The 12,705-nt window shown below is 31.6% G+C and overlaps 2 protein-coding genes across 2 annotated transcripts; one reads left to right on the forward strand and one right to left on the reverse strand.

The window, feature by feature from the left end:
- Nucleotides 1-301: 301 nt before the first annotated feature.
- Nucleotides 302-7,140, reverse strand: LOC111001015 (monocarboxylate transporter 14). Its single transcript, XM_022270679.2, has 6 exons — nucleotides 7,034-7,140; nucleotides 3,245-4,380; nucleotides 2,571-3,161; nucleotides 2,040-2,255; nucleotides 988-1,273; nucleotides 302-504 (listed from the first exon to the last, which is right to left on the reverse strand). The coding sequence occupies exons 2-6, from the start codon at nucleotides 4,331-4,333 to the stop codon at nucleotides 320-322; spliced, it is 2,367 nt and encodes a 788-aa protein (XP_022126371.2). The 5' UTR covers nucleotides 4,334-4,380; nucleotides 7,034-7,140; the 3' UTR covers nucleotides 302-319.
- A 1,417-nt stretch (nucleotides 7,141-8,557) lies between these two features.
- LOC111001027 (putative nuclease HARBI1) lies at nucleotides 8,558-12,645 on the forward strand. The gene is made up of 7 exons (XM_022270693.2): nucleotides 8,558-8,954; nucleotides 9,084-9,280; nucleotides 9,470-9,599; nucleotides 10,047-10,188; nucleotides 10,407-10,766; nucleotides 11,532-11,753; nucleotides 12,347-12,645. Exons 1-6 carry the CDS (start codon nucleotides 8,643-8,645, stop codon nucleotides 11,750-11,752), a joined length of 1,362 nt encoding a protein of 453 aa, XP_022126385.2. The 5' UTR covers nucleotides 8,558-8,642; the 3' UTR covers nucleotide 11,753; nucleotides 12,347-12,645.
- The last annotated feature ends 60 nt before the right edge of the window (nucleotides 12,646-12,705 follow it).

Here is a 12,705-nt window from a genome sequence, read left to right on the forward strand (position 1 = left end):
TATCCGTGTTTATATGTGGCCCAAAAATCAGCATTAAAACTTCACAATATATTTTACAGTACACACATTTACATAAAATAATTCACGTAATATATGACGTAATATGATATGGGAGAGGCTTTATTTGTTCACGTTATTACCGGCAATTTAACAGTTTATTATACCTACTGCTGACAGGCGCCATAGACGATTGACCTAGTTTAGTGTGTTTTAATGTTCCCAACTAATTACTCCTTTTACTAAAGAGTGATAATTTTAGGAGCTTGTTAAATATTGATTAAAGGATAAATAATACGCAGAAAACAATTGAATACTTTATTTAAACATTTACTGAGTTCTTTGTGCTTTGAGCCTCTTCAAGGTCCTTGAGTAAAGGGCCTTTACCCCATATCCTTCTATTCTTCGTGTATGGTATTATACCAATACTGATACCAGATATGACAAGCCACACACCTCCACCGTAGAACGTAGAGTCCCATGTTCCGGTAAGGTCAAATAACAGACCTGAAAAGGAGACGAAAAATTAGCATTCGGCGCGTATTGCCATATTAAACATGAATGTGAAATACTGAACTCACTCGCGAGCCTTGTGAGCCAGCGAAAATTGAAGTTTTTTTTTAATTTTTTTAATTTTTTAAGCTATTGCATAGATTTTATCGCGGGGTTTGAGCGCGGCGACCGAATCAAGAAATTCCGTAACGAAAAAAACCTAACACACGATGACGTATACGATATCGGTGATGTACATCCGGTACGCGTTACAGTGAGACAGACAATATAGTGTGCGTAGGCGTGTTAGTCTGAGTTTGGTATAGTGGTAGATTGAATTAATATTAATGAAAAATAATACACATTTGTAATAATGAATAATTAAATAATTATAAATGCATAAGTTGATAAAAAATGCTAAGCTTAATAGCTTTACCGCGGCAGTCCCCTAGTGCCACACGTTTTTTTTGCTTAAAATACGTTTAACAAAACCCTTACCTCCAAGCGGTGGTCCCATCAAATGGCCGACACCCTGACTTAAAAGTATAAACCCATAAGCAATAGTAAAATAATCTATGGGCATCAACTCCATAAGAATGGCCGGGGTATAGGAGTAAGAACTTGCATACGACACTCCAAAGATTGTAGAAATCACCACAAGCCCCCAATAGTTGGTGATGAATAGTGGATAAGCCCCAACAGAAAACCCACATATAATAAGACAAATCGCGTAGGCTTTCGTAACGTTGATCCAAGGTTGGTCACCAGCCCATCCTAGACCCACCTAGAAAAGGTTTTATTATTAAAAAAAACAATCCAAATATTAGTTCTTAATAATTTACTTTAAATAATATATGAAAATGATTTTAGGTTATTAAAAATCCGTCTACACTTTATACGACTTTTTTATTACCGTGTACTATTGACAAATATAAGTTATATCTTGTGGATATAAAAAAAACATATTAATATTGTAATAACTTCTATTGGAGGATGTCATATTGCAAAATGTACTACAAACGTAAAGTTTGAATTTAGAGATTAAAATAGTAAATAAATATTGATTTTTGAATGAGGTCGTTGTCAATAAAGCATTATAATTATTATTTCATTTAGATTATTTCAGTCCTAGTGAGATAACAATATAAGCCTTCATCTAAATAAACCTTGATAAGATAAAAAAACGTTGCATATAAATATTTTGAAAACGAGATATACTTGACACTTATGCCGTAACTTTAAAAAGAGATTTCAACAAAGTGGTAAAAAATAGTCTAGAACTTTTTTAACTTAGTTTTTAGTCTTAGTTTATGATTAATTAATAAAATAAAAGAAATGTGGTAAAGTGGTATCTTAATCATTTTTATACAAGGGTAGTCAGAAATACATCTTCTTATTAAATATTTATTGAGGGCTTCTCATAACCTTTTCGGAAACTTAACTAACTTACTTTTGTAGTAATAACTTTCTAGGCAAAAATAGTAAGGAAAATCCAAACTTTATTGCTTGTTGCAGTTGTAGCTTGTTAATTAATAAAATAATGTACTCACTATACCAAATCCACTGGCGATACCAATGACGCTTATCATCAGAGCTCCTCCTTCCATATTAACAGAGGTCATATAGGATTTTAGGAAAAAATAAGGTATAATCGCCCAAACAAATAATAGGAGAGAGCCAATGTTGAACATAATGAAGTGAAATTCGACGAACATCCTCATATCAAATATAGATTTCAGACCATCAATTAAGCGCTGGTACCATTTCTATAAAATACATTTCTATGAGTCAGAAACAATTTTCTGGGCATCTGTTTAGTTATATTCAAGAGAACAAAGCTAAATATTAGCATTACTTAACAACATTTAGGATTAAATAATTACCGTCAGAAAAAGCAACAGTTGAAATAGAGTTTAAAAATACTATTACGTTATCTCCCCGAACCTCTTAAAGTTTGTGGAACTTTAAATAAATTATAGACAAAAATAGCAATAGAAGCCCACCCGCAGCGTTTTAAAATTTCATGCATTTTGGCGTGTTTGAATTATTCACGGGTTGTTTCATGAATGCGGACAACTTACCCGTGCATCATCTGAATAATACGAATTGAGAGACCACGTTGAATTTTTATAAATGTCAGGCAACGATGAAGCTCTGAGCTTGTACCTTGGTATATTCATCATGGCTCCACGATGCATTATTGTATTCCTATAAAGTGGCATATCCCGGAGATAATGATGATCGGTGTAAAATTGTCTGGAAATCCAGCTTGCGGTAGTCGGTAGGGTTTTAGGGTGATCTTTACTGGCGTGTATTTTTTCTTGTGTTCCTTTTTCAATTCTTATGTTGTTCTCTTTTTTATAATCGACTACTGATGTTTTCGTTTCACTCTTTGGAATAGTTTTTGGGTTATCTTGAGATCTCGTTGGTTTACTAGAATCTGGCACTTCGGAACTCTTTTTCGTCATTTTTGATTTGTCTTCTTCTTTCGGTCTTTTTGCCATAACGGTCACTTTCATGGGTACTGGTTCATCCACGTTATTTCCGTCCACAATGTCAACATGTAGATTTACCTCTGATCGTCTTCTAGTTATTAAATGAGGATAGTTTTCTAAAATAATTCTGTACAGTTTTTTATTTGTCATTAACCGTTCGATCACTTCTGTAGGTATCTGAAAAATTATAGTCAATTAAAAATGGTTTTTCAAAGCGATTTCTAAAGATTTAGTGTACCTATTGGAAAAAAATTACTCACCTTATCATGTCTTTGAATAAAAGTTGGCAATTGTATGTCAGAATGCGTTCTTTTACGGGATTGTTCTGCATTCATCTGTGTTGTTACCGCCAACTGTTTGGCTTCAGCTAATGTCGTCGTTAGTGTGTCCAAAATATATTCAGGACTCTTTCCACTCTTTAACAGGTCATTTAATTCATCTATATTTAAGAACGCTGATTCTCCTCCTACTGATCTAGATGAGATAGAACCAGCGCTAGAAGACTTTCTAGATCTAGTCTTTGCTCCTTTTCTTTCCCTGGCTTCTTTAACTATGAGCCAATCAGGGTCTCTCATTAATGCACCGCAAACACACATATTTAGTATAGTACCTGCCAGTAGCACCAACGTGTTTCTCCAATCATATAATTCTATGAAATAATTCGTCAAGGGCGAATATATTAAAGTACCGAACCCGATGCCACATGAAGCTAATGATACGGCTAAAGTTCTTCGCTTGTCGAACCAAAAAGCAACGGATACAACTGATGTCACATATAATATTCCCATAGCTAATCCACTGAGTGTGCCTAAAGTTAGGCAAAGCATTTCAATAGAATCGCTTAATGCAGACAGTAAGAAGCCACATGTAGATAAAACTCCAGCAATCATAGTCATCGTTCTGCAACCATACCTATCAACTAGAGCACTCATGATGGGTCCAGAAATTAAAGGTATAGATATAAATAAGCTTCCAATAAGAGAGGTTTTTGATTGTGATGCATCAAAGTAATTAGTGAACTCTTCGTGCAATATGCCAAAAGAGTAAGCTAATCCATCAGCACAGGCGGATACTAAAAAGGCGGCGAATACAACCACCCAGCCCCAACCACCATCGGGAATAGGTGGCAATTTATTTTCATCAGTCTCATCAGAACAAATACTATTATCATCTAATCCTTCGAATGTTACTCTTTCTCCAGCTGGCGAGCCATCTATAACAAAACGTGCTACGATCTCATGGCCATTTCTTGATTTGATGGAATTTATTTTGTCAATATCTTGTTTTAAATCCCCTCCATTTTCAGTATGAGCGTCACCATTGAGGTTATGTGATTCGTTTCCGACCATTTTATCTTTTAACGTGATACTTGATTTTCACTAAAACTTTTTGAGATCTAAAACAATAATAAAAGTCAACTACATATTATGTAAAGAAATATGTTATGTTTAAGCCATAAAATGCTGTGCTTTCATATTAGGCATATACTATTTCTGAATATTTAATTAAAAATATGGTAGAGATGTTTATCGTCATAATATCGCCATGCGCTAAATAATTAGTCATCAATTAAAAATGTGTGAAATGTAGTCAACATCTATATCTAGTTATCTAAGCTATATGTATTATACGCTTTTTTCTACTATCATATGACCATAATAATTATCGTTATGTATTTGGTATTGAATCAACTAATCACGACCTAATTCTTAAGTTCTAGGTAAGGATATTTATCTCGTTGCCTTATTTGGCTCTAAGTTAAAAAAAATTATATTATTGGCAGGGAACTTTAATTTTGTTAAATATCGTATAAGGAGGTGTATACTGGAAAAAATGCGAATGACTCATTTATAATGTTATGTGTGTCTGTTAGCACATTTTCGGATATTCATTAAGATCTTTAGCATTCATTCCTTTGTTGGAATGAAATAATTATTTCTACGGAATTAAATTAAACGGTTTTCCTTATTCCGGCTTATAACGGCTCCATCGTTGTTCAATAACAATGGAGCTAGTGTTTTGCTGTTTTAATGACATATAATGCCTAAGTATATAATTTACTCCATCAGGAATAGATAGCGGGTAAATTGGTAAATGGGTAGACTGTCTCCATTAATTTGCAGTAATCGTAAAACGCGTTCTGAATTCAAAACACGAATTCCAAAGACATCGAATCGTAAACGTGTCAAGGGCATAGGTTATTTTTAACAGCTGTCGAAAAGTCACAATTTTACATACCATTGTCAGTATATAATAATTTTTGCAGGTGTAAATATCTAATTAAATCTAACTGTATCTATTTCAAACTTAGAACGACAAACTTTAACCTGTTTTTGTACCTATCCTTAGTATATAAAACTGCGTATAACAAGTTTAAAAAACGGTAAGTATCCTATAATCAAGCAATCATCAGCTTTTGTTTAATTTTACTGATATTACCCAGAGCACGTGATTTAAGCGGTAATTATCTTACGGGCTTATTTAAGAGTTTTTCGTCTATATTTAGTACGAGTTGCAAAACACTGGGATGCAGGTGCGTTGGTATTTTGATTTATTTGCGTCCATTCAACTCGGTTCCCCGACAGTTTATCAATAGTTTGTGATATCTGTTATCTCTTTGTTATGATTAATTAAATACTTAATTTTAAACAGGAACATCGTTAAATTTCACCAAAAAATGCATTGAGAAAGATGAACCTCCAACGTGTTTTCCGAACCGTAAAATAAATACAAAATTATATGGAGACTTCCTATCTATATATCTTATATTATAACTCTAACTATCTCCTATGATCATCTTTTTATAGAGATAAATGGTTAATATATAAAAGTCTAAATTGGCCGTAATACCAGTTTCATCTCTCGAAACAATAAGTAGTTAATAGCACTATTGATTTATGTAAGCTCTTACTCGTATACTATCACACATCGTCAAGACTGTTGACGCCAATATACCTAATATCGTATACCAAGGAAAACGATGTCTATTGTAATTTAGTATGTCTGAATGTTCTCCTGTAAACCTGAGTACATACGTAATATGCATGGCCGGCTATTTTAAAAACAGACAATGGAAAAGTTGAGGTCAGTGACTCATCGATAAATGACTGAAAATAATGTGTCATGAATTTAATACTATATATTCCTTTGGGTATTTGTCTTGTTTATTAACAAAATTAAGTATATTATGAAAATCGTTACAAACACGCTATTTTCTCACCACTTCACGTAATTAGTAATTATAGCTAATGAATTATGCGAAATAGTTGTTTGTGAGTTTTAAATAAATTAATCCATTATTGAATTTAGTATATAAAAATGGTTGAATTAAAAAAATGCACGATTAGCCATGTCAAACTTGTATGTAAATGTTTAATTATTATTAAAAGCAATTCAATTATTTTGTAGTATTTTATGTTAATAATATCAAAAGTTACAATTTAAGATTTTCATTCATTTTAAAAGATTTTCACCTTTTCACCTGGCGATAAATTGATAAACCAACCAGTAAGGGTCATGGGTTCATCGCAAAATAAATCAGATTACCTTAAAATTGAACTCTTCTAACCAAATAAATATGCTTTCCATTATTATAATTATTATTATTTATTTTGAATTTAAACAATGTATTGTAATTAATTAAAATTGACCGACGTTTCGAGTGCTCAAACATGCATGATCACAGGACTATCAAGGGCCAACAATATTGTATGTATTGTATACTGTAAAATAATAAACAAAAATATTAATTAATGTCTTTTTTCTAATGTTTATTATCAGATTTTATTTCGATATAGTAACATTTTGCCTGTAAGTACCAAGTATGCGAAATACTACAAATAACTAAACCCATTTTGAAATATTTTAAAGTTTACATATTGAATTAAATATAAATTATAGATACTGAAAATTTACAGTTTCAAAGTTAACGCTGTGCAATACATAAAAGTTACCAGATTCCATTCATAAATAAATATTCAACAGACTGCTGATTAGTAAAACGAATCTATAACTAACAGAATCCGAAAATAAATTTAACATAGACTTACCTCATATATGGTTTTAGGACACTTATGTATTAATTATTATACATGCGTATAACGCGTCTGTTTGCTCAGACGGTTGTGTGTACACTGAAGGGAATCGTCATCTTACGCGAGACTGGATAGATGCTGTGTCGCTGAAGGTTCAGTGATAACGAATTCGAAGCGGTAATAAAGACTAAATTAAAAGTACATTTTTGATCGGAATGAATAGGGTAAATTATATTATATCTATTGATTTAACATATTGCAGATAATGTAGCCTTTAAATCAAGTCACGCTTAATTATTAGAAAATGGATCTGTAAATAAATATAATCAAGAACTCTCTGTTTTAAAAGAAAAAAGTATATCGTACCTTAAGTTATCTTGTAAATTATATCACGATTAAAAACTCGATGATATGATTATTGTAATTTTTTCTATACTGAATCGTTTATTGGAACCTAAACATAATCTAATATACACTATTTACAATTTTCTTAACCTTACCTAAGTTAATAAAAATAATTAAAACAAATTCAATAAGGTATGGTTATTTGGCAGTGTACCTTTAACGCTGTATTGCGATATTTATCCGTTGAGCCAGAAAAGCACCAAATCTGAGGGCACGTCCAATCTTTAATTATTGCCTGTGCATTTGTATTATTTTCCGCCTGCTCTGCGGCCGCCTCAGCCTTTTTGACTCTCCGAGGGAGATTAGACGGGGCTAACGTGTCCTCTATATACATAATATACTAATGTATATGTATATGATTTTACAGAAACAGGCTTATAGCACAAATAAAATATATTAAGTACTACTTACTATTACTACTTAGTATAAAATTCCTGGTGTTATAATTTAAATTAAGTTATGTTCAGTTTTCCCCGTGTTTTATTTAAAGAAAAACAAATTTTAAACAAATACTACAGGATATAAAGAGAGTAACAAGACTTAGCGGCATTTAATTCAAAAATTTAGTCTATTTCGCTGTCTGTGATTCAACAAATAATAATAAAAAAAACAAGTAAACTGAAAATAACTGAGTTGATCTAAGGTTTGTTCAGCAGTGGTTTGTCTTAGTGAATAGATAATTATATATTATTTAAAGTGTATCTTTAATAAATGCAACATCTATTCAATAATGTTTGTCGTAAAAAATACGATATATACGTTTAAAAAAGTTTCATTTAAAAATTCTAACTAAAATTTTCGATGTTCAGTTGCTTATGACTGACAAGAAGATTTTTAGGAATTAAATTAAGCTCACTTACTACTGTTTACTTCACAAAAAAATTAAGTTAGTAAGTTAAAATATGTTTTAAACTATTTTCTTTTAATTAGATTCTTTGATCGTCACCGACCTTTACTAATTTAATTACATTCCATAGACAAAGCTAATCAATACAAATATACTTGTTTAAGTCGGTTTTATTTTTTGTTAAAAAGGAATTTGTTATTAATGAACAGATATCAACTTTATCTTTTGAAAAATACAATATTGCTTTAAATACACATGACTTTGACAATTTACAATGACGTAATTACTAAACCAAGCCAACACTAAGGTGCACTTGTTTTGTTTGTAAATTGTTGAAAATTGTGATTTTTTTAAACGAAAATATTAATTAAAATGGCTGGAAAACCACCAGAAGATGGATATATATCAGTAGTTGACGAAGAGCCAGAAATCTTTGCATTACTTAAGTGGGATACTGCACAAACTCAAAAAAATTTTGATGTTCGTAGTTCAGAGAGAGCAAAAAGTCCGGAGAAAAGTATACAAAAGTCAAGTGAGGAAGAATCAGATGCTTTTGATATGAATGATGCCGCCTTCCTAGAAACTTTTCGGCTTCCAAAAGATTTGGCACGAAGTCTTTGCGAAGAAATAAAAGCTGTGATTCCCGATTCCACTAAGTCACTGGATCTGCCTATTGAAACAAAAGTATAATTTATTCTGGTCTCTAAAAAATTCCAAACTAATTTAATTTTCAGTTTTCTTAAGCACCTACATATCTTGAAACTATCTTATATAATATTTAAAATTATGTATATATTTTTGTTATACTTTTAGGTATTAGCTACACTCTCCTTCTATGCAACAGGAAAATACCAGAAGTCAATAGCTGGAAAATCGGATCTTAATGTTACTCCCTACTTTTATATGACTGCAGTAACTCAGATTACAGAAGCCATTAATCATCACACAATTGTTAAGAAATATATTCACTTTCCACATTTAAGAAATGAAAGAGATCTTATTAAAAACAGGTAATAGAAACAAACTAAAATTTCTTAAGTTATATTTATCATCCTTTGAATAAGACTTGGTAATAACATCTTAATAGAGATCAAAATTACACACACATAGTAAATTAATAAAGAAATCTGTACATCTAATGCACTATTCTATCTATCTTGATCTTGCTTTGGATAATTTTTTTATTTTTTAAATTTTAGATTCTATATGAAGTACAGAATACCAAATGTAGTGGGTTGTGTGGACTGCATGCATGTGCCAATTGCTAAACCAGATAATAACCACAAAAAGCATTTTAATAAATCATATCATTCAAAAAAAGCACAAATTGTAAGTATTATTCTCTTTATTGTTTTATAAGTTATAATATTGTTAATAATATAATATGAAATTAATATAAAATTACGTATAATAAAATGTACATATTAAATATATTGTTTAACTGACTAACAAGGCCATCTGGTAGTTTAACGTACAAATGGCATAGTGTTGCTCTTTCACGAACTACAGTATATTTATCTCAAAACTCAAACTAATGAGCAGAGTTAGAAGTAAGTTCTAAAGTATGAAATTGTGCATTTCTACCTTGTTTGTGCACCAATAGATTTTGGTTTCTATTCATGTAATTAACGCTTGCCATATGAAGAAACTGGCAAATAGACTCAAAAATCAATAAATTATAAAGATCACTGAAATATATTTAAAAATAGGTCAAGAGTTTCAAATTCATAATGGCTTGTATTAAGTGTATGCTCCAGCTAAACTAATAAATTTCAGATATGTGACAGTGATCTAAATATTATCAGTGTTGATGCATTGCCAGGCGGTTCAATATCACATGAAGCCATATTGTTAAAACATGCTGTTAAAAATGATTTAGAGAGTCTCAATGCAGCCAGAGATACATGTTGGCTTATTGGTAAGCAACCAGTATATTAATTTATTTAAAATTAATACATATGTATATATTTTATCCACACATTATAATGAAGATTTTCAACTTCTTATTCTGCAAAACAAATCTACTATTTTCTTCCAGTTGGTAAAAATATTTTAGTAAATCTTAGTTGAGAATTAGTCCTAATGTAACTGTAAATTTGCCGTTTGCTCCCTGTTCTATAAAAAAAAAATTTTTAGGTGGACTCCACTACATGCAGAAGCCATACATAATGACTCCCATTCCTAAAATCACGAAAAAAACACCTGTTTCACCTGAGAAACACTATACAAATCTACATATGACCACACATAATGTAGTCCTAGATACAATCAAGCAATTGAAGTCACGATGGAAATGCCTTCAGGCATCATGTAATAAGCATTTTGATCCGTCAATGGTGTCCATGATAATTGTAGCCTGTTGTATTTTACATAATATTTGTAATAAGCGAGGGTTGGCTGTACCACAAATGACTCAGGCGGAAGAAAGATTAGAAATTATGAAACAGAAAGTTGCTAATGGTGCAGTGTCAAAGAAACGTGTTGAGGACCCAGCAGGTCAGTGATCAATAAGTCTTCCCTTTACCTCTCCCTTTAATACAAGTGATTGCACTTATCTAAGTAAGTAAATTTTTGGGTGATTTGAGGCAATGAGTAAGAATCCTGGCGTCTACTTTTCTCCAGTGCCATGTCAAAACAAGAGTTTCCAAGATAAGGAAGCAGTATAGTTCTATACCATTAGATGTTGTCATAGAAAATTAATTGATACCCGCGTACCCTTTCGATACACCAGGCATTCCATTTGTCCCTTACAGAATGCATTTTCGCCAAAACTCACCAATATTGAGATTGAGCATTCTGATAAATGAGCTAGGTCTGGATATCTATAGTTGCTCCCCTCACATTTTCAAATCTATTTTCTTTTAGTTTTTGTAATTTATTAATTATATGCAACAATGTGATACATAAGTGTGCCGAGCCTTGGCAATCTTTTGTAAATAATAAAAAAAATCCTGTCTAGTTATATAAGCTAGTTCGTTATAGCATAAGTTAAGTTTCATATATAACTTTTAGTAAGTAATTAGAATCGTAAACCAAACGTTGGCAATCATCGCACACTTCAAGCCAAAATGATCCCAATTTTAAGCTCTATTTTAAATGACTAAAGCCAGTTGACACCCAGCTTCAAACAAGGTTTTTCATTTAACATAAATCTGAATATCTTATTATTGTCATATGAAGCTTATGATTACATAATTATCCTTAATTTTTATATTAAACCTTCAGTTCCTATACGTCTATGAAATAAAGATTAATTTCCAGGTGTACAAGTACGAAATGCGTTAATAGAGCGATTATGGAACGAGCGCAGTGCTAATGAATGCATTCCTCCAAAGAAACGTGTGAGAAAAGAGCGTGAGCCCATTCCTCAAATGAACCCAGTGGAAGATGATCCCAGTAAGCGGCCGCGAGTCATGATGAATAACCCTTATGCTTTTGGAATGGGGATGAATCATGGCTGGGGACATTATCCACAACACTGATGTAAGATTATTTTTTTCAGCTTTTTTTTTTTATAGAACCGGGGGCAAACGGGCAGGAGGCTCACCTGATGTTAAGTGATACCGCCGCCCATGGACACTCAATGCCAGAGGGCTCGCGAGTGCGTTGCCGACCTTTTAAGAATTGGTACGCTCTTTTCTTGAAGGACCCTATGTCGAATTGTGATGACAGTAAAGATGTTTAAGACAAGCAATACCTAGAATGAGCTATTTAATAAGTTACTTGGCTATTATATATGTCACAGTAAAGTACTTAAATCAGAGAGTTAATTGAATCTCTAGACAGTTGATACTGACATATACACACAACAGTGAATTTCGCATATAACTACCATGAATGAACCACTCTTATTTCCATATATCCGGAAGTTGTTACAGACATTGGTTGAGATAAAGACATACATGACATGTATATATTTAATATGAATTTATCATTGAAAAAATTTACATACGCAGTTATTCACTGATACATATATATATAATTAATATTTATTAATTAAGTATATATATTTGACCACATAACATTTCAAATTGTACTTAATGTTTACGTAAATTAAAATCACTATTTTGTTTCAGGTTAATCTGGATTAGCCGTTTGGCGTAAAATCATATAATATTCAACAATTGAATTATTATATATACAGCTGTGATCATTTCATATTAATTTTCCATCAAAAAGGGCACAAGATGTTTCATTCTGGATTATACCCGTTCCATAGCATTTATATAATCTATATATAATATATAGGTCAAACTAAGTCATGATTTAGCCTAAATCTGAAAAATAATACAATTTTTAGAAATACTTTTTATTATACATTTTTACTTAATAAGTAATTATAAGTACAGTGAATAAATGTATGAATAAAAATTAACGAACATTTTTTTAATCCATTTCGCTATACCATAACAAAATCCCTTAATTAAGCAAAAGT

The sequence above is a fragment of the Pieris rapae genome, chromosome 5 (assembly GCF_905147795.1).
Source record: "Pieris rapae chromosome 5, ilPieRapa1.1, whole genome shotgun sequence".
NCBI classification, from domain to species: domain Eukaryota; kingdom Metazoa; phylum Arthropoda; class Insecta; order Lepidoptera; family Pieridae; genus Pieris; species Pieris rapae.

Excerpts from the sequence above, each read along its gene's own strand:
- LOC111001015 (XM_022270679.2), bottom strand. The coding sequence starts at position 4,333 with ATGGTCGGAAACGAATCACATAACCTCAATGGTGACGCTCATACTGAA. Across the intron at positions 3,162-3,244 it reads TTATTCAAAGACATGATAAG|ATACCTACAGAAGTGATCGA; the intron begins GTGAGTAATTTT and ends ATAATTTTTCAG. Across the intron at positions 2,256-2,570 it reads ATTATTCAGATGATGCACGG|AAATGGTACCAGCGCTTAAT; the intron begins GTAAGTTGTCCG and ends TGTATTTTATAG.
- LOC111001027 (XM_022270693.2), top strand. The coding sequence starts at position 8,643 with ATGGCTGGAAAACCACCAGAAGATGGATATATATCAGTAGTTGACGAA. Across the intron at positions 9,281-9,469 it reads AGAGATCTTATTAAAAACAG|ATTCTATATGAAGTACAGAA; the intron begins GTAATAGAAACA and ends TTTAAATTTTAG. Across the intron at positions 10,767-11,531 it reads ACGTGTTGAGGACCCAGCAG|GTGTACAAGTACGAAATGCG; the intron begins GTCAGTGATCAA and ends ATTAATTTCCAG.